This window comes from Dendropsophus ebraccatus, chromosome 5 (genome assembly GCF_027789765.1).
Source record: "Dendropsophus ebraccatus isolate aDenEbr1 chromosome 5, aDenEbr1.pat, whole genome shotgun sequence".
Lineage (NCBI taxonomy): Eukaryota > Metazoa > Chordata > Amphibia > Anura > Hylidae > Dendropsophus > Dendropsophus ebraccatus.
The window spans coordinates 156,290,057-156,312,266 of NC_091458.1; the positions used below are offsets into that span (position 1 = coordinate 156,290,057).

Genomic DNA, 22,210 nt, shown 5'->3' on the forward strand with positions numbered 1-22,210 from the left:
GTAGAAATAATAATAATAATAATAATAATAATAATAATAATAATAATAATAATAATAATAATCCATCAGGCAGCGCCATACAGCGGCTCCTGGGGACACAACCAGAAATCACAAACTCAGTGACTGCTACGCTACCCAGCAGTCACCACCAGGGGGCGCGGCAGCGCTAAGCGGAATAACTGAACAAGACGGAACTTTGGTTCCCGACCTGTGAAGCAAGGGGAATCGTATTGCAGCGCACTCGGTATTTCCGGTCCGGGCCTGCAGGAAGATGGAGACTATACTGGAGCAGCAGCGGCGCTACCATGAGGAGAAAGAGCGGCTCATGGACGTAATGACCAAGGAGATGATGGCGAAGAAACCCACGGTGAGAGGGCGGGAGGATGATCCGTGCAGGGCGGCCATTACCGCGGCCGGGAGTTATACGGCGGGAAACCGCACATGGAACCGCCACGTCTGCACGGCGCATATATACCCTGCATGAGGTGGCGTTAGAGCCGAGTTATTCTCATATAATGTGATGGACTGTGGTGTCTACAGAAGGGGGAGCTGCTATACCTGCCTCCTGTATACATGATATAAGGGGTGGTATACAGCAGATATAACAGTATACAGCAGATATAACAGTATACAGCAGATATAACAGTATACGGCAGATATAACAGTATACGGCAGATATAACAGTATACGGCAGATATAACAGTATACGGCAGATATAACAGTATACGGCAGATATAACAGTATACGGCAGACGTGGTATATAACAGTATACGGCAGACGTGGTATATAACAGTATACGGCAGACGTGGTATATAACAGTATACGGCAGACGTGGTATATAACTGTATACGGCAGACGTGGTATATAACTGTATACGGCAGACGTGGTATATAACTGTATACGGCAGATATAACAGTATACGGCAGATATAACAGTATACGGCAGATATAACAGTATACGGCAGACGTGGTATATAACAGTATACGGCAGACGTGGTATATAACAGTATACGGCAGACGTGGTATATAACAGTATACGGCAGACGTGGTATATAACAGTATACGGCAGACGTGGTATATAACTGTATACGGCAGACGTGGTATATAACTGTATACGGCAGACGTGGTATATAACTGTATACGGCAGACGTGGTATATAACTGATGGTATACGGCAGACACAATGTGACGGGCGGTATATTGCAGACATGGGGGATGAGCTCTTCTCCAGCATCATTTGAAGCCTTGTACATGTCGTCCTCCTCTTCATAGACAACACATGGACACCTGTCTATAACGGGTAGGGAACCTTGGCTCTCCAGCTCTTGCAAAACTACAACTCCCATCATGCCTGGACAGTAAAAGCTAGCTGTGACCATCCAGGCATGATGAGAGTTGTAGTTTTGCAACAGCTGGAGGACCAATGTTCCTCATCCCTGCTCTATGGGGAGATCAGGAGACATTGTCCCTCAAAAACACAAACTAATTGAGATCTTTGCTATCACCTACGTTGAGATTTACTCTGTTCTGCTCGGTTACTGGAGCCAGCTGCTCGGTTACTGGAGCCAGCTGCTGTGTATCTGTCAGCTGTTGGGTGGCCATGAGTCTGTTGCTGTTTTTTTGGTTGTCCTTTCTTGTACGACTTTCAGTAGGTTCTTTCCTTTAAATACTGGAAACACTCTGTCACAGCTCTATGACAATCAAGTGACGCTTATAATCCTACTCTCTTTCCCTCTCACTACAGTTACGGGAGCAAATTAATTCAGATCACCGAGCCCGAACAATGCTGGATGTAAGTATCTGTCATTATTAGATGTTCAGATGGACAGAACCGAGAGATGTCACCTCACTTATACTTCTTTTGTCTTGTGTTACGTGTAGAGATACATGGACGTGAGCGCCAACATAAGAGACTTGTATGAAGACAAAGATGGGTAAGACTGTGATCTACTATAGACAGTAATGTGCAATGTACTGTAGACAGTAATGCTTAGCCCCACTCTCGCAATGTATGTGTAAGTGCCTGGTAGGATTATAAATGCAGTTGTAAGTATACAGCAGAAGTTGGAGGCCACCATTGGATTACTGGGGTGTATTTTGCCGAGATTTGTTCACATTTTATCAGTCATTGGTGCAGAATTCCAGATCATTCTCTAAGTAATAATTCACTTACTATTTCTTGCAACTGTTCACAGAACTCTCTGAATGTGCCTATAATTCAGTGTTTGAAGTGACCGGGCGGTTTCTGTATTTCAGATTACGGAAAGAAGAACTCAGCGCAATTTCTGGGCCCAACGAGTTTGGGGAATTCTATAACCGACTCAAATTAATAAAAGAATTTCATCGGAAGCATCCGAACGAGGTGCGTCAAAGAGTTCTCGTAACCAAAGGTTCTTTCCAATGGCAGGAGGTTGTCAAGACACATTTATTTTGAACGTAGTCGTGCAGGCAGTTATTGTCTTTTTAGCATTCTATTCAGAACTTAAAGGGACAGTGTCATCAAAAAAAGAACCTACTATTTAAATATTTTTATGTTTTAAACATATTTTTAAGACTTTAAAATAATTTTAGTTTACAATTTTTCTAATTTTCCATTTTTCTTTCTATATTATAAAATAATCCTGACATCTTGCAGTTCTCATACTCACTACTGGGGCTAAAACTAAGCTGAGACTTCCTGTTGTCTGTGGCGATAAGTGGAGGCTGCTGTAAATTGATCTGTACAGCATTGCAGCGTCAGTAGATAGGAGACAAAAGCAGCTCTGTGTGGAATGATCTCTACACAGGTCACAGAGCGCGCTCAGTAATGTTTTACATTCACCTCAAGAGGACAGACTGTCTATTGTCGTCTATGTCCATGATACTTGCTGTAAAGTATGTCATTAAATGCTGTTAACAGCCCCGGCAACATGGCAGCATCCATAACAATGTACAGAAAGTGAAATGAAAAAATTACAGAAAATAGAAACAGATTAGAATAAAAGAACAAATTTTAGTGAATATGCATATTTACCTGATCACTGTCAATCACAAGTTGTTCATCTTTGTCAATGTCGTCATTCAAAGAGCGAGTATGGCGTAACTCCCGGCCCTTAGTTAGGCCAACCCCCTCTCTAATGCGTGGACAGAGGACTTGACTTGCTCTGCTCTGATCAGCTGTAAGCCATCTGATCTTATGAATGGAGGGATGGGAGTTTTGAATGGCGGGTGGACTGGCATCTTGGGGGCTGCGCTGCTGAACCAGGAAGTGGAGAGGAACTGAAGACGATTTTCTTTTTTAATTGTAACTATATTTTGGTTTAACAGATCTGTGTTCCTATGTCAGTCGAATTTGATGAGCTCTTAAAATCCAGAGAGAACCCAAGTGAAGAAGCTCAGAGTAAGTATCTTGTCCATTGTTAGGAATCCCATGCTAACCAGTCTTTACCTTTAAAGCATTAGTGTTGTTTTTATTAACTTTTCACATGTTTACTTATAAAGTTTTGTGGTGCTTTGTAAAAAAAAAAAAAAAACAGTGTTCATGTGTAACCTTATCCTTTTTAACCCTTAGGGGACACAGACAGTTTTCATTTTTGCACCTTCGTTTTTTCCTCCTCGTGTATATAAGGCCATAGCGCCTGCATTTTTCCACCTAGAGACCCAAATGAGCCCTTATTTTTTGCGCAACTAATTGTACTTTGCTATGGCAGATGTAATTTTTGCCTAAAATGTGCCAGGATACCAGAAAAAAATTGTGTGGTGAAATTGAAAAAAATTTTGGGTGGGGGGGGTTGGTTTTTACTCCGTTCGCCCTGGGGTAAAACTGACTTGTTATATATGTTCCTTAAGTTGTTACGATTACAACGATATGTAACATGTATAACTTTTATTTGATTTGATGGCCAGTAAAAAATTAAAACCTTTTAAAGAAAATATATGTTCCTTAAAATCGCTCCATTCCCAGGCTTATAGCGCTTTTATCCTTTGGTCTATGGAGCTGTGTCAGGTGTCATTTTTTGCGCGATCCCCCCACTAGACCACCAGGGATGGAGATGAGCAAGTATTTAGAAGCAGCTGTCAACTTTGACAGCTGCTTCTAAGTACTTAATTAGCGGGCACGGCGATCGGACCGTGCCCGCTAATAGCCGCGAACCCGGGCTACATAAGGCACCCGGGATCGCGGCAGTTCAGAGGGGGGACCCCACTCTGAACTCCCATAGCGGCACCAGAACGTTCAATAACGTCCTGGTGCAGCTATGGGTTAATAAGTGATGGCAGTGATACGGCAGTGATATTATTGTCACACCATAGAAGTGGAGATGTGTGTTGTTGTTTTTTATTGCCAGTTTAAATGACCTATGCTTTGCTTTTCACAGATCTGGTGGAATTTACAGATGAGGAAGGTTATGGCCGCTACTTGGATCTCCACGACTGTTACTTAAAGTACATCAATCTCAAATCCTCAGAGGTAACGTAACGTGTAAGCAGTTGATTGGGAGGAACTTTTGTAAGTTTACACCAACAAGTTAGTGGCAGAAAGAGTATACCAAAATTCAGTAACCCGCTCCCCATTTTGAATGATGATTATTTTCTTGCACCTGCATAATAAAAGTCTGGTTTGCTGTATACCACAATTCTGCAGTAATTCTGGCTCTCTTAGGGTACTGTTACATCAAATGATTATCAGCCGCACTTGGACGATCACCGGCCATTCCAGCCGATAATCGTTTAGTGTAAGTGCTCATTCTAAATGGCAACAATGTACAATATCTGCTGATCATTGTCTTAAAGCATGTTGTAAAAAAAAAAAAAAAAACGACAATAATAGAGACGTCTGCTTGTCGTCGATCCTTGTAATAGGAGCAAAGGCAGCAGACCGCCCCAACTTGTATGGCGCACACAATCGAAAGATCTTCCGGACAGCCCTTCCTCCGGCCCCCTGCTCGATGTCTGTGCATTTAATAGCACAGGCAACAAGCATGGGAACAAGGAGTAAGCGAGCACTGACCTGACCTCCCAAATATCGGGCTGTGTAATAGGGCCCTAGCGCTCACGTCACACATGCATTGCTTCTGCAGTTCATGTGGTACCTATACAGCAGCACATGAAGACTGTGGGCTCTGTACCTTAGCATAAATCTCTACCTGTCCTAATGTTGTTGTTTTTTTTACACTTTAATACCATTGATTTTCTGTAGGGATGTAGAATACATTATGTTACTGGTTTGTGATGGCAAAGTATGCTAAATAACCCAACGCGAGCATTTAATTTTTTTTTCCAGAAACTGGATTACATTACTTATTTATCAACATTTGACCAACTCTTTGACATTCCTAAAGAGCGGAAAAATGCAGAATACAAAAGGTAAGAGTATAGTTTATTGTAAGGTACTTGTCATTCCCTGTATATTGTGATGCCTTTTTATTTATTTTTTTTGCTAACAGATGTGATGTTCAGAATTCAGTATTCTGAATATTCAAGCCTTATTCTGGCGGGGGGGGGGGGGGGGAGATAACAACCACTTACCTCCCCGACTACCTCACTGGCACCCACAATCTGCCACTCTGGTCCCCCGAGCTGGAGGGAATATCCCTTTAATTATTTTAATGTGTGTGTGTATTTCCATTATGCAAAGATTTCACCTTTAAATGTAACACTTCTCACAGGTATCTGGAAGTACTTTTAGAATACCTCCAAGATTACACAGACAGGGTAAAGCCATTGCTGGATCAAAACGAACTTTTTGGAAAGATACAGAATGAATTTGAAAAGAAGTGGGAGTCTGGGAGCTTCCCAGGATGGCCGGTAGGTAATGATCACCCCCCCATGTCCTTGCATGCGTCCACCTAACAGGAGCTGCTCTGTAAGCGACTGTAATACATCTTGTCTAACAGGAGAGTAACAGTAATTTGTTCTACGCCATTTGTTACCTAAAGCTTTTAGACATTAGTGGTCACTAGAAATGAGTGAACTTCGAGTTTGTTCCGGTCTGAACCTGAACTCTCTGCATTTTAGTTTTGGTGGTTGAAGAAGTTTGATGCAATCCAAAGGCTGCTTAGAAAGCATAGATACAACCATATGCTGCATCCATGTTTTCCAGGACTCCCACCATAGGCGGCATCCAACAACTTCAGCCACTGGTAATCAAATGCAGAGAGTTCATTTTTGGACCAAACCTAAACGTACTCGAAGTTCGCTCGTTTCTAGTAGTCACTGATCTACATTATAAGGCTATGTTCACACTACGTATATCTTCGTAAAACTACGGTCGTTGTTGCACATTGCAGCGACAGCCGTGATAAATCCGAAAATATACGTTAGCTTGCTTTCTACGGGATCCCGTCTGGAACGTATACGCATGGTATACGCTCCGGCCGGGATCCCTAGTGGCGCCGCAAACAACTGACAGAAAACCCTGTCAGTGCACACAGTGGAGCGAGCGTCTCCGGCTGCAGCGCTAAAGATCATCCAGCCGGTACTGCAGATGATCATTTCTGAGACTGGCCATTCTGTGACCCAGCCGGGTCATGGAACAGCCGGTCTCTTACATTGTATGAACATAGCCTAAACATGCATGTTATTTCAGCAAGTAAAGGGCACTACGTGGACATCGGTACTGAGAGAGTAGGTCTTATTGTAACAGAAAAATTGGAAGTCCACAGCTCCATGCAGTAAAAATATTTGGTATCTTTATTTCATGTTTTCTTAAAAGTCAGGTACAAAATATTAAAATAGCGCTAACGCAGAAAACCATATTCCTCAATCATACTTATTGTAACACTTCACTACTGTTTTTGTGGGCATCCTACCATTGCTTAACCCCTTGTTCTGATGAGTATATATAAAGACTTACTGCCTTACTAGCCTATAGAGCTTGGCTGTACCTACCTGTATGCGAATTGTGTACACCAGGTACTTGCCCACCACAGAACCAATATGATTAAAGGAGACCTGTCACCCCCCGTGCCGGGGTGACAGGCTCCCGACTTCCCGTTAGAGCCCCCTATACTCACGTGATCCCGCCGGGTCCCGCTCCCTGAGCCAGTCGGGTCACGGAGATATCAGCGCCCGAAGCCCGATGCGCGCGCTGACAGCAGAGTCAGATGCCCATAGAGAATGAATGGGGAGTCCGATGCTCCGTTATTCTCTATGGGCATCGGACTCTCTCAGCGCGCCCGCCGTGCTTCGGGCGCTGATATCTCCGTGACCTGACCGGCACAGGAAGCGGGACACGGCGGGATCACGTAAGTATAGGGGGATCTAACAGGGGGTTGGGAGCCTGTCACCCCGGCACGGTGGGGGGGGGGGGGGGGGCCGTGACAGGTCCTCTTTAAGTACTATGGAGGACAAGGAGCAGAATTTTGCAGTGCTTTCATCCCTTTACTTTGTCTGCTATAACCCCCGGTGATACAGCTGCCAGCCTTTCCCTAGGTGTCAGGTAGCCTAGGAGTCTAAGGACCAACCTAACCAGCCCATAAGCACTTTCTGTTAGCATTACATTGGTAGCCTGAGTCTTCTGTCAAATTTGTAAATTTGGTTAAAAAAAATAATGTAAAATTTAAATAGGAAAAAAAAAAACTAGAGCAACAGTAAACCTGGTCCACTGCTATCAATGTGAGTTTGAGATTAGGGTCTCAGACGATCTCCGTAACATGCACAATGTAAAGTGTTTTTATAATGTCTTCATCTCTGGTTTTGCAAACGATACAAATGAAAAGCTTGAATGTCTTGCAGAAAGAAACCAGCAGTGCACTCACCCACGCCGGAGCTCACCTGGACCTTTCAGCTTTTTCATCTTGGGAGGTACGTTATCAACTCAGCAGGGATATCGGTTTAGGGCCGTCATGAATATAACTTGCCGTGTTTATGAAGTGCTCAGGGAAGTATAAGATTACGGTCATTTATAGGATTTAAATTTACATTGTGCTCAACTCACACGTTATTTTAGGTCCAAAATGTTAGTACAAGCAATTTAAAGAAACTCTGTAATGGGTTTTATTAAGCAAAACAGTTTCCTTCTGTGCTCAAAAAGATGTTTTCTTACCTCCCCCTCCATGCAGAAGAAGCAGGATTTCTGTGTCCATTATGCTCTATGGAGAGGGGGGTGAGAGATAACTGAGAGGAGGAGAAAAGGCAGCCCAGCAAAACACATCATCCTGCAATCTTATCTCACCAAGTTTCTGACCTGTGAACCCAGCCTTTTATGTGGCCAGACAGTCTTCAAACTGCATGAGCTGCCTCTCTGCTCTCCCTGCTCATTCATCCCCCTCGGCCCCTCCATAGGTTATACTGGACTCAGCACACCCGTCTTCCCTTTGCTCCAGGTGCTGTGATTTTTATTTTATTTTTTTTTTTTAGCTCCACAATATTTTCTCTGTCCAGTCTAGTTAGTCTTGCTGAGCATTTAATACAGTATTTAATTCAGTATACATGTATCATCTTGTCTAACTTATTCCAGGTATTTATATTGTAGTAACTTGGTGTTCTTATGTTACTGTCAGGAATTGGCTTCTCTTGGATTAGACAGATTGAAGTCTGCATTACTTGCATTGGGTCTGAAATGCGGAGGGTAAGTAAGAAACCTTTGACTCCTGGTTTTCTCTTGAGATTTGTTATAGAAAGGCGTGTGACGGTTCAGTCGCTCAGTTACGGGAGGATTTTGGCCTATACCTTTAGCAGAAATTTGTGAAAAACTAGTGGGAAGAGGGAGGTTGTGATCCTGCTGTGTAGAGCTCCAATGACATTACATCTGGAATACGGAGTCCGGTTCTGGAGACATCACCTACAAAAATATAGTAATTTAAATAAACATCTATCCTGAGATAATATATAAGGAAATAAAATAAGGGCAGACTAGATGGAGCAGGTGGTCTTTTTCTCAGCACTTAAAGGGTTTGCCCCAAACTGTCGTCTGTGTCTCAGGTCATAGATGGACTGTTAGTGAAAAAGTGAGAGCCTCCAAGTACATGGATTAAAGGGGTACTCCAGTGAAAATTTCTTTCAAATCAACTAGTGTCAGAAAGTTATATAGATTTGTAATTTACTTCTGTTTAAAAATGTCCAGTCTTCCATTACTTATCAGCTGCTGTATGTCCTGCAGGAAGTGGTGTATTCTTTCCAGTCTGGCACAGTCCTCTCTTCTGCCACCTCTGTCCATGTCAGGAACTGTCCAGAGCAGGAGAGGTTTTCTATGGGGATTTGCTGCTGCTCTGGACATTTCCTGACATGGACAGAGGTGGCAGCAGAGAGCACTGTGTCAGACTGGAAAGAATACATACAGCAGGACATACAGCAGCTGATAAGTACTTTAAGGCTTAAATTAAGGTTTGACTGGTCATTTATTGCCAACAATCTTTTATGTTTCCTGTAAAGTATACAGCAGTACATCTGGGCTGCTTTGTAGTATTTACTGCCAATAACATACTGCCAGCCTGTGGCTGAGCCTCCCAGGTTTCTGTAGCTGACAGACCCAGGGCTGCAATCTGTGTAACCTATAATTGTTTCAGTAATTCAGTCCTAGTTATTTATATTCATTAATGTTACAATAAGATATCATTTTTACCAATCTCCATTGTCCATATAGCAGGTTGTTGTTTTTTTGTATTGAGTACTAATAAGACCTATTGCCCTTTATTTTTTTTAGAACATTAGAAGAAAGAGCACAGAGACTTTTTAGTACAAAAGGAAAATCTCTGGAATCTCTAGAACCTTCATTATTTGCCAAAAATCCAAAGGCAAAGGGTGTCAGAAGGTGAGTGAGCCTTTTATGCTACAAAAGCTTTTTTTTTCATTGTGTTTTTGCTAAAATAACGGGTGAAAAGAACAGATGCCTTTGTGTGCATGCGTTTTGATCTGTTTTTCCATTGACTTCCATTATAAAAAAAGATTCGTTTTTTTAACGTACACAAATGTAGTCGACCTCATTTTTGTGTCCGTTAAAAAAAAAAAAATTTGATCCATTTTTTTTGAATAATGGAAGTCAATAGAAAAAACGGATGCACACAAAGGCATCTGGTTTTTGCAAAAAACTGATTTCAAATGTTCAAACAACGTATATTTTCGTAAAATCACAGCCTTTTTTACAACGGCCCTGATTATTCGAGGATATACGTTGCATTGCCATCTATGGGATCCTGGCCGGAGTGTATACACGTAGTATACGCTCCGGACGGGATCCCTAGCGGCACCGCAAACAACTGAAATGTCAGTTTTCTGCAGCCGCTATTCATTATATAGCGGCCGCAGAAAACCTTGTCAGTGCTCACTATGAAGCGAGCGGCTGCGGCTGCTTGCTCCATAGTGTACAGTGGGGAGTTTTGATGCGGACGCACACGGATGCACCCGCATCAGAACACTGCGGCCCGAAAGATAATCCGGCCGGCCGGGTCACGGAACAGCCAGTCTCTTACAGCATGTGAGCATGGCCTAATAGTGTAATATTGTCTCACATAGCCCCACATCAGGCACATTGTTCTTTAGCTCCACTAAGGCAAGAAGTAAGGGCGCTTGGTTGCTTGTCATTAACCATTCCTTCAAATTGGAAATGCCTAGAATAAAGAGGCCGGATCTCTCAAAGAATGCCTGCACATCGCCACATCTGTCAAGCCGTATGTTCTTGTTTGCTATGGCTGAAATCGCCCTATAATTCTATTTCTCGTGCTTTCATTGAAGGACACAATACCATTGGGGTATAGGTTGCTATTCCTTAACAAGGGATATCTTTTTGAGCGTGTGCATTTATGTTACTATATTTGTATGTTTTACAGGGACACAGAGAAGAACAGAGACATTGCTTTTCTCGAGGCGCAAGTTTATGAATATGTTGAAATCCTCGGGGTAGGTTTTATATTTCATTACTTTTTATTTGGGCGTTTTGTTTAATCCTAAAAAGTGCTATTTGCTAGTAGTTCTTATAACTGGTAAATGTGTAAAGAGCTGCTACGTTTCTCATTATTACGCTATACACTACTTTTCTTTAGACAGGGACGGGGAACCTTCGGCCCTTTGGCTGTTGCAAAACTACAATTCCCATCATGCCTGCTTTGGCTGCCCAGGCATAATGGGAAATGTAGTTTTGCTGGAGGACTGAAATTTTCCCATCCCTGCTGTAGGGTAACCACAAGTGTGGGAATTAAAGGGGTTATCCAGCGTTACAAAAACATAGCCAATTTCTTCCAGAGACAGCACCGCTCTTGTCTCCAGTTTGGGTGCGGGTTTGGTAATTCAGTTCCATTAGAGTGAATAGAGCTTAATTGCATACCTCACCTGAACTGGAGACAAGAGTGGTGTGGTCTCTGAAAGGAAGTTGCCGTGTTTTTGTAGCACTGGATAACCCCTTTAAGACACGTCTGTCTGTTTCACTGTACCAGCTTTGAACGTAAAAGCACCAGTTTGCATTCTTCTGTATCACACATACACCATTGTGTGGACTAGAGATAAGGGAATTTACAGTACAAACGAAGCAAATCACTTCATTAGCTCGGCAATCTGCTTATAGGCTGGCTTTCTTTGAAGTCCATGCAAATCTGCCCCAGCTGCCTGGAAAAGCTGGATCCAGTCCTGGGAGTAGTTTGCCAGGATTGGATCCAGCTTTCCAGGCACCCAGGGTGGAGCAGATAAGCTGATCCACCCTGGGTGCCTGTGGCTGATAAGCTGTTTGCTTTGTTTGTACTGTAAATTCGCTCATCTTTAGTGTGGGCCAAAAGAGAGACTTTTCAGTCAAGCCTGGGGAGCAGCCCAGTGGGGAGTCATCACCGTGACTTTTCTACCCCCTTCCTGGTTTGTCTTTAACACTGTGATTTGTCTAAAACATTTCCCCATCTGAGCAGAAATCATAACTAAGGAGTAATGAGGGAGCCAGTCTATTCTTCATATGGCCAATTGTTTGGGAAGCGCAAAGCATCGGACAAATTCCCTTTCATCAACTTTAAACATCACAATAGCACCAGGCGCAGCTATTACCATTTGTTTCAATTATTAGGAGCAGAGACATCTGACGCATGAAAACGTACAGCGCAAGCAGGCTCGCACTGGGGAAGAACGAGAAGAGGAGGAGGAAGAACAGATCAGTGAGAGTGAGAGCGACGATGAGGAAAATGAAATTATTTATAACCCCAAAAACCTTCCGCTTGGGTGGGATGGCAAGGTAAGCTAATGGTTGGCAAGGACACTATTCTAGATTGGGTAGTCTCCTAGCCTTCTCACCTGGTGGTGTTAACAAGTTCAGATTTTATTGTCAGTCTATTTTGCATTGGCATCCCATCGGCAGCAGCGCAGTGTATGGAGATATTCTCTGCCCTGCCAGCTGATAGGACAGGTCGACATTTTAATAGACACTTTCACACCGTATAGGGTGTACCAACTCCACCGCTTAGGCTCCGTCCACACGGAGTAAAACTGGCGAAATTCCGACCGCCCTTGAGTCGTAATGACAGTCTATGGGAGGCTCGCGCGTCTCCCCTCTCCGCACTGAAGAATGCCCAGTTTTACTCCGTGTGAACAGAGCCTTACTTCTCCTTTTGCAGGTCTTATTACCTTCTATCATGGTTTACACAGTATTACCCGCCCGCTGTAGTCACTGTTGCATTTTACCAGGAGTTTGCAAATCCACAAATGCTTTTGCCAATGCTTCAGCATTGGGAGTACCGGTTTCTGTTTCTTTAAACAGCTTCAGACTTGTCCTTTTGGTTGTGTGTGATAGTATAACTTTTGCTCAATTCACTTCATTGGAGATGAACTGTAATACGCCACAAAAAAAACGAAAACAAGAGTGGCACTGTTTCTGGATGTAAGCAGCTATGTTTTTCTAATCCTGGATAATTCCTTTAATCATGTTGCACCGCTGCTGTGACAGACATCTTCCTTGTGGACTTTGTACTTCACTAGGGCATATCCAAGCTAAACCGCGCAGGTATTGCATCACCTTATAGAGAGCGCTCCATTGGGAATTATCTGTAGAAGAGTTGTCAGGCTGGAGATGATGCTCGATATAGGAAGCGCTTAGTAATGTTACATAACTTCATTCTATCCCCAGTGAATGCAATTAGAAGGCAGACAATAAGAAATAGTCTTTATGTAAACTTGAGGAGTAGTGATGTCCAGATGTGCTGTCAGCCTCGCTGACGCTAGATAGACTATCCAGTGGAAACATTGCGTATGGGCATCCTACAACTGCACAAGGGCTCAGTAGTTATAGGGGCCTATTACTGTCTTATATGTAAGATAATATATAAAAAGAAATCAACTCATAAGGGCGAATGGGTTTTATGGGTCACAGGTTGGTGCCGCTGTTCGTCTCCAGGCCTATAAATTAATTTTGACCAGAAAAAGATTCTCCTAATAGCGATAAGGGTTTCATCCACTTGAAAAGCCTCTGACCAGAAAGCCTGAGAGGAAAAATGTATTGGCACCTACCTTATCTATCCCGTTTCCTTACCTGGTTCAAGATTTTTCCAGGAGGGTGTCCATGCTGGTAAACAGGCCCGGAGATTATAGGACATGTCCGTTAATATGCTGATACGCCTAGTGAAGCAAGATGGCTGACACAGAGGTGACTTTGCATGATTAAAGGGTTTATCCAGGATTACAAAAACATAACTGCTTACCAGAAACAGCACCACTCTTGTTTTCAGTTTGTGCGTTGTATTACAGTCCATTTCCACTAAAGTGAATAGAGCCAAGTTGTAATACCACAATGGGATGACAAGTTAGGAGCTGGTTTTAGAAGAAGTCAACTGTTTTTTAGCTTAATTTCTAATCCTAGAGAACCCCTTTAAATGGCATAAATATAATAGTCACATCATTTGTATAAGCAGAGATAAATAGCAGAGCCAACCCCTTGTTGTGAGCCTGTTTAACACTGAAGTTTAAGTGCATTAGCAGAAGGATTTGCGAGTTTGCAAATACCTGGTAAAATGAATGCAATAGCCGGGATTATGGCAGGTCGGTCATCCTGTCTAAGCCTTGGTAGGAGGCAGTCAGTCAGACTGCACATCTATCTGTCTTAAAGGGAACCAGTCAGCACGATCCTTGATGCACAGGATAGTTCTGCTGCGGCTGTCTGTCAGCTTGCAGTGCGGGGAAGATTGACAGGCAGAGAGGCCACTAATGGGTCTCTGACCAGTCACAGGTGGCTCCCTGCCCAGATGACTAGTTGCCACCCTTCTCCCATCCTCGCATGGTGGAATAAAACTCCTTTTTTAGCCGCTATAAACGTACTGCTGCAGAAACAGCTGGTAGCCTGAGGAGCTGCACACCAGAGCTATACAGTGCAGAAGGGAACCATATCAGCACAATTGGTTGGTGCTCATTGTTTCCCTTAAACACAATGGGGGAGGACAACTTAAATAGTGTTCAAGTGTCTATTACAATTTTTACCTGTCCTTCCTACCAGCTTGTCAGGAGGGAATTCCTCCATATTTGTATACATAAGGAAAAAAAGCATGTTACTGGTTTGGATAGACAGATTGAGTTTCTGTAGCTTGCTAAAAACCACAGTATAGGTGTGATAGATTTAAGTCCCACATTGATTAAGTTGTAAACCAGTTACTTCAGCATCAGATGTTTAAATACCATGATGATCGTGTTGCAGTTGTACATATGAGTCTCTAGCAGACATATAGGACACTGCTACCAGTCACTGAATGTCTCCTTTGCTGGGCCTGTCCTAATTTCACTCCTTGTCTTTTTTGTTTTGCAGCCCATACCATACTGGCTGTATAAGCTACATGGACTTAACATAAACTACAACTGCGAGATATGTGGAAACTACACCTACCGAGGGCCCAAGGCTTTTCAGCGCCACTTTGCGGTGAGAATCTCTGAATTGTATTATGTCTTTATTGTAAATGGTTAAAGTGTCACTATTTTTGCAGAAATCCGTAGTACAGGTGATTTTAAGAAACTTTGTACTTGGGTTTATTAGCCGAAAAATGCATTTTTATCATGAAAAAGCAGTTTGAAGCCCCCCCCCCTCTGTCTTCATGATTGTCTATGGAGAGGGGAGGGGTGGAGGGACATGAGGCACCAAAACAGGACAACAAAGCGTTAATTTACAGCTACATCACCTGTCTATCTCCTCTGAAGTCAGCACTGACCTCTCTGACCTCTGAATACGGGCTTTCACACAGGTCCTGCTTTGTAATCTTTTGTTTTCTGCTCTCTGCTGCCGACTAATCTCCTCCTCCCCTCTCCATAGATTACACAGGTCACGATTGATGTAAACTAGTCGAGATTTCCTGATAATGAGCAGTTGGAGAGAGAGAGAGAGGAGGGGGGGGACCTGGGGAAAGTCTTTTTGAATGCAGATAATGGCGTATTTGCCTAATAAACCCAATTACAAAGTTTCTTAAAATTAACCTGTACTATTGATTTCTGCAAAAAAAAGACAGTGACACTTTAAATGGCGTTTTTACTGATATGCTCACATATGTCTGTATTAGAGCTCAACATCATTCAGATTACAGAGCTCAGTAGTCACAATACCGGACCCAACCTATGGACTCTGCTAATACAAAAGTGTTCTATTCTTATTGTGCTTGACTAATCATCCAATTGTTTATTTCCAGGAGTGGAGACACGCACATGGCATGAGGTGTCTGGGAATCCCCAATACTGCTCATTTTGCAAATGTTACACAGATTGAGGATGCAGTTTCATGTAAGTTTCCTCTCTCCCCAAATCTTGAATGGGGAAACCAATTTGTGTATTTCACGTCATACTCTTTATCTCAAAACAAGGCCAGAACACACATGAATATTTCCTTATTTTTAACCCTTGGTAAAACACAGGGTGAATTCAGTTAAAGGGACACTGTCTCCCCCCCCCCCTTTTTGCATTTTGACATCTCTACACAGGTGTAAAGGGTAAATTTAGCAGTTTTCATACCTTATTTTATATCATACGTCATGGTGCTTGTTCAAGTAAGTGATCTTTTATCAACTGCAGATTGTGGGTGGGGCAAAGTGGCACTGTTGCCGCGAAGCCCCACCCACAGTCCCGCCCCCTCACCAACCATTTGAACAGGCTGACCTAAAGGTCCAGGCCCCACCCCCTCTAGGTTGGGCGTCGAGGGTGCGGGGCCTATGTGTCGGTGACGTCACTGAGGGGTGGGACCGATGGTGGTGCTGTGGGTGGGGCTTAGTGACTCTTTTCCTGTGAAACCCCGCCCACTTACCACAATCTTCAGTTGACATAGACTTAGGGCCCTATTCCACCAAACGATTATCGTTTGCATATCATTAACGATTAACGATCTCAAACGACCACTATTGCGAAAGACCTGAAAACGTTCACTCATTTCCATTGAACGATAATCGTTACTTATGATCGTAATTGCGATCGTTTTTTCTTCGCTATTTATTCGCTATTGCATTCGTATCTATTGCGAACGACCGAACGATGTCTTATTCAACGCGAACGATTTGCGAACGAGCAACGATAAAAATAGGTCCAGGTCTTTTAAAGCGATCAACGATTTCTCGTTCGGTCGTTAATCGTTAACTGCATTTCAACCGAACGATTATCGTTTAGATTCGAACGATTTAACGATAATCTGAACGATAATCGTCCAGTGGAATAGGGCCCTTATTTTCTGTGATATTAATCTTTAAAGGGGTTATCAAGCTGGAAAAAAATCAAATCAACTGGTGTCAGAAAGCTATACAAATTTGTAGATTACTTTGTAAAAAATTTCAAGCCATCCAATACTTATCATCTGCTGTGTGTCCTGCAGGAAGTGGTGTATTCTATCCAGTCTGACACAGTGCTCTCTGCTGCCTGCTCTGGACAGTTCCTGACATGGACAGAGGTGGCAGCAGAGAGCACTGTGTCAGACTGGAAAGAATCCACCACTTCCTGCAGGACATACAGCCGCTGATGAGTACTGGAAGGCTTGAGATTTTTGAATAGAAGTAAATTACAAATCTGTATTACTTTCAGGTACCAGTTGATTTGAAAAAAAAAATGTTTGGAGTACCTCTTTAATCCTTGTACTTTTATTATTCTCCATTGTTTTACTAGAAGGGTATCTAATCTAGGCCAAACTCTTGTATAGGGAAGTATAAGGCTGACCCTTTAACCTTGCGTTTTCATTTTTTCCTCCTTGTGTTTAAAAGGCCATAGCACTTGCATTTTTACACCTACAGACCCACATGAGCCCTTATTTTTTGCGTCACTAATTGTACTTTGCAATGACAGGCTGAATTTTTGCATAAAGTACACTGCGAAAGCAGGAAAAAATTCAAAGTGGGGTGAAATTGAACAAAAAAAGCATTTTTTTTATTTGGGGGGTATTTGTTTTTATGCCATTCGCCCTGGGGTAAAACTGACTTGTTATGCATGTTCCTATACGATATGTTACGATATATAACATGTATAACTTTTATTGTATCTGATGGCCTGTAAAAAATTCAAACCATTGTTCACAAATATATGTTCCTTAAAACCGCTCCATTCCCAGGCTTATAGCGCTTTTATCCTTTGGTCTATGGAGCTGTGTGAGGTGTCATTTTTTGCGCCATGATGTGTTCTTTCTATCGGTACCTTGATTGCGCATATACGACTTTTTGATCGCTTTTTATTACATTTTGCACTTTGGGATTTTTTTGCGCTTATGCCATTTACCGTACGAAATCAGGAATGTGATTAATAGTTTGGGCGATTACGCACGCGGCGATACCAAACATGTTTGTTTATTTTTATTTAAAACCTGGGAAAAGGGGGGTGATTCTGACTTCACTTATACTAGAAGCCCCCCTGGGGTTAGGGTTATTCCCCCTGGGGTTAGGGTTATTCCCCCCCTGGGGTTAGGGTTATTCCCCCTGGGGGACTTCTAGTATATACACACTGATCTCTCATGATCATCACACTGATCTCCATTTTGGCTCAGACACCGGCAGGTACCAGATGTGTGGATCGCTCCTCTGGGACAACGTCCCGGAGGAGCGAACCACCCCACTAGACACCAGGGAACGGCTGCATACAGTAATCGGATGCAGCTGTCAACTTTGACAGCTGCATCCGATTACTGAATTAGCGGGCATGGCGATCAGACCGTGCCCTCTAATAGCCGCGCGGCCCCGCTCTGAACACCTCGTGCGGACGCATGACGTACCGGTACGTCATGCGTCCGCAAGAGGTACCGGTACGTCATGCGTCCGCAAGAGGTTAAAGTGTCACTGTTGTTAATTTTTATTGCAGAAATCAATAGTACAGGCAATTTAAAAAAAACTTTATAATTGGGTTTATTAGCCGCAAAATGAATTTTTATCATTAAAAAGCAGTTTGAAGCTCTCCCCTCTGTCTTCATGGTTTTCCTATGGAGAGAGAAAGTAGAGGCAGCAAAACAGGACAACTAAGAGTTAATTTACATTGACATCATGGGCTCTCTCCTCTGACAGGCACCACTGACCTCTCTGACCTCTGAATAGCACTGTGAATAGCTCCCCCGCTGAGCAATCCTTTGTTCTTGGCTCTCTGCTGCCGACTAATCTTGCCCCTTTCCCCTCCCCTCTTAATAGAACAGACAGATCCGACTGATGAAAAAACAGTCAAGATTTCCTGATTCTGAGCAGTGGATGACAGAAAGGAGAGGAGGGGGGACCTGGGAAAAGGCTATTTACATGCAGATAATGGCAGATTTGTCTAATAAACCCAATTACAAAGTTTCTTAAAATCGCTTTTTTCTGCAAGAAAAATTTTAATGACAGTGACACTTTAATGCACGGGCCTCGGACGAGAAGCCTCCTTACTGTACTAGTAATAGATGCTGCGGCTTGTGTTAATCTGGCCGGGATCTTCTATTATCCATGATGATGGTGCTGTATAAATCCTTCTGAATGTGTTTGTTTTTTTTTATAGTGTGGTCCAAGCTCAAGCTTCAGAAGGCGTCAGAACGGTGGCAGCCTGACACTGAGGTAAGCAAAGAGCAACAACCCTGCAGGCCCGACCCGCACAGAGAATGGTTATTGCCGTATCTACTTACTTTCACTTCATCATTTATAGGAAATCCATTCTGCTGGGACTTGGCAGAAGCCTCCTAGGTATATAGTCTGCTGGTCTCTACCACAGGCCCTGAGGTGCAGATGTGCCCGCTCTCTACCCTAGTAACCCAACAACTGATGTCACAACAAGTGCATCGCTGGGGAACCAAATACATGTACACAATAGGCTGATAGGCTGGGAAATAACATGTTATGTGGAAAATACTATATAATGGTGCTGCAAAATGTGGTATGAAAGGGGTTAAAGCATAATACAGATGGTGAACTTCCAGTCTAAAGGGATGGGAGAGATGGGGGGAGAGGGATAAGAGAGGGGGAGAGGGATAAGAGAGGGGGAGAGGGATAAGGGAGAGGGAGAGATATGGGGGAGGGATAAGGGAGAGGGAGAGATATGGGGGAAGGATAAGGGAGAGGGAGAGATATGGGGGAAGGATAAGGGAGAGGGATGGGAGAGAGACATGGATATCTCTATTACATATGTAAAAGGTAAATGTGTAAGGTCTTTATGAATGTGTAAAATTAGCAGTAAGCTGCCACCTAATCCTCCTCTGATTTCTGCATTACGTTTCATCCCTCTCACTGAAGCTGAAAGTGTTTGCCGATTGTACCTCAGCAATAGAGACTCCAACCATACAGTAATGGCTACAACCGGCTGTGCTCCACTATGGAGACATATAGCACACAGCGCATGTAAGGGCGAAAATCAGCGACACTCACCATTTATCATCACATACATTTATTCCCAACATATGCAGTGTGATGGATGAAGCTCGGGCACATCACTCATCCTGCCTGTTCTTTAGGAGCCTGGAGCTATGACCCTGCTACACACAATGACAGTGAAGCGGCGTAGGGGAGATCTCAGTACTGGCGCCTTCTGCTGAGCTTTGTACAGTCAGATCACTGAACAGGCAGAGCTGCAGTCTAAAGGGGTTCTTCACCAAAGCATTTTTTTTCGGGGGGAAAAAATTGAAATAAACTGGTGCCAGAAAGTTATATAGATTTGTAATTTACTTCTATTTGGAAATCACAAGTATTCCCATACTTATCAGCTGCTGAATGTCCTGCAGGAAGTGGTGTATTCTTTCCAGTCTGACACAGTGCTCTCTGCTGCCACCTCTGTCTATGTCAGAAATCATCATAGGAACCTTCACCTGCTCTCCAGGCTGGAAAGAATACACTTCATGCAGGACATACAGCAGCTGATAAGTACTGGAAGACTTGAGATTTTTTTTTTAATAGAAGTAAGTTACAAATCTACATAACTTTCTGACACCTTTAATACTTACATTATAGAAACAACAAGCCCATCTGTAAGTAGTTTAAGCCAGACATGTTATGGTTCGTTTACACGGAGCGATAATTCGCCCAATGGAACGAATAACGATTTTGAATAACAATCGTGTTTTTTATAACAATCAGCGTTTAGACGGAATGATATATTGTTTTGAAAAATCGTTATTGCGATCGTTTAAGATCGCCTAAGCCTCACACATAGGGTGAATCGGTGAAAGACTGTTTACTATCTGCAAATTTTTAGCAAACGACTATTCATGTTAACATGTTAAAAGATCAAAATGAACGATTTCTCGCTCGTCACTTCGCTGTGTTTACTCGAGCCGATTATCGCTCAAATGCCATCGTTATCTCGAAAATTCAAACGATAATCGTTCCGTGTAAACGCACCATTAGACTCCTCAATACATTGATACCTAGCGACTAATCTTATTTCATTTTCAATTTCTTTACAGGAGGAATATGAAGACTCCAGCGGCAATGTTGTCAATAAGAAGACGTACGAAGACTTAAAACGCCAAGGACTACTCTAACGCACGCCATTTCTCCAGCCGCTCCTTTGTTTCTTTCATACCAGAATAACGATACTTTGTTTCATCGATCTTCTGTTTGTGTGTTTATCGGATAGAGCCGCTGCCAGGGTGGTTTTACTTGTAAAATTCTTCTTTTTTTAATTAAAATTTAAGCAACATTTTCATTACTTTCTGATCTTAGACGTGTGATTGACGCGACTGATCGTTTAGGTGATGGTTTCGGTTACCAGCATACCTATAGGTCTCAGGTAATGATGTCACTTTAGACTGTGTTACAGATTGGGACATTACTGTTCTGCTAGGCCCCATAAACTGTGGCTGTTAAAGGAGTATTCCCACCCCAATCATAGATCTATGCTTGTAGAGAGCATCAGGATAAATAATTTTGCAAATACAATCATTTAGCAAACTTGAAATTTCTGCGTTTTTCCTCCCATTGTTGACAGCTTGTTGTCTGGGTTACCAAGCACCACTCTCCTCTAAAAGCAGTGGTCTGCCTGGTGTATATATGTATATAGTATTTACATACTATATAGCTATACATCTACATTATAGCTATATATACACCAGCCAGACCATTGCTTTTAGAGCAGAGTGGTGGTTGGTAACCCCGACAATAAGCTGTCAACGAGGGAGGAAGAAAAGAACAGGCAAATCTGAAGAGAAGGGGGCAAGTCTGCAAAATGAATGTATCTCCAAAAATATATAACTTGATGCTCCATGCAAGTATAACTATATTAGTTGAGATGAGATTATAACTTTAAAACGTTTCCTTCTAGTTCTTAGGGGCAACCCCGCCTGCACACCAGGTTTTCTGGGATTTTTGTTCTGAATACTATTCCCTGCCCTCTTCAGGGTTACTTATGTCTGGAACAAATACTCCCAAAAAGGAACCTCCTTTACTATGGTGACCCGTTTCTTTCTTTTTTGAGGGGGGGGGGGGCTGTTGTTTGATGCTAAAAAATAAAATTTGAGAAGTTTCCAGTAAAACAACACTTGTCTGTTCACCGAGAACTAAACCCATCACCAGAGCAGGCGTCCATGATTTTTTGAGGATATGTTTATTACCTCTCTATTTAATTCTGGGACTGAAAGAGAGAGACGATATTTGACGGTTACAAAGAATTGAAGGACACAGGACTGACTATTTTTTACAGCCATATTACTTTCTGTTGTACTCTCTTGTCTGCAAGGGGAGGGGTGACCCTGTTTTACTAGTAAAAGAGACCTACAAAGAAAAGGAAAGGCATAAGTAGATAGACTTAGTAAACGTAAAGGGGAACTATGAGCAGGTTAGATGAATGTAACCTGATAATACGTCCCTATTGCTTAGGAGGCGCTGAGGATGCAGGTATGTCTCTTACCTTCCTCCTCGGTGCCGTTCCCGTTCACTTAGTAGTTTA

The 22,210-nt window shown here is 42.8% G+C and overlaps 1 protein-coding gene across 1 annotated transcript; it reads left to right on the top strand.

Annotated features, from left to right (window-relative positions):
* Window positions 1-226: 226 nt before the first annotated feature.
* Window positions 227-20,965, top strand: SF3A3 (splicing factor 3a subunit 3). The gene is made up of 17 exons (XM_069971698.1): window positions 227-367; window positions 1,743-1,790; window positions 1,880-1,932; window positions 2,255-2,360; window positions 3,305-3,377; window positions 4,354-4,445; window positions 5,259-5,341; window positions 5,644-5,782; window positions 7,712-7,780; window positions 8,479-8,546; window positions 9,621-9,728; window positions 10,744-10,813; window positions 11,958-12,122; window positions 14,676-14,786; window positions 15,544-15,634; window positions 18,836-18,891; window positions 20,730-20,965. Exons 1-17 carry the CDS (start codon window positions 272-274, stop codon window positions 20,805-20,807), a joined length of 1,506 nt encoding a protein of 501 aa, XP_069827799.1. The 5' UTR covers window positions 227-271; the 3' UTR covers window positions 20,808-20,965.
* The last annotated feature ends 1,245 nt before the right edge of the window (window positions 20,966-22,210 follow it).

What these genes read in the sequence shown, in the direction of transcription:
- SF3A3 (XM_069971698.1), top strand. Translation starts at nt 272, where the DNA reads ATGGAGACTATACTGGAGCAGCAGCGGCGCTACCATGAGGAGAAAGAG. An exon ending in GAGCCCGAACAATGCTGGAT is followed by an intron (nt 1,791 to 1,879) that starts GTAAGTATCTGT and finishes TGTTACGTGTAG; the next exon opens with AGATACATGGACGTGAGCGC. An exon ending in GGAGCTTCCCAGGATGGCCG is followed by an intron (nt 5,783 to 7,711) that starts GTAGGTAATGAT and finishes AATGTCTTGCAG; the next exon opens with AAAGAAACCAGCAGTGCACT.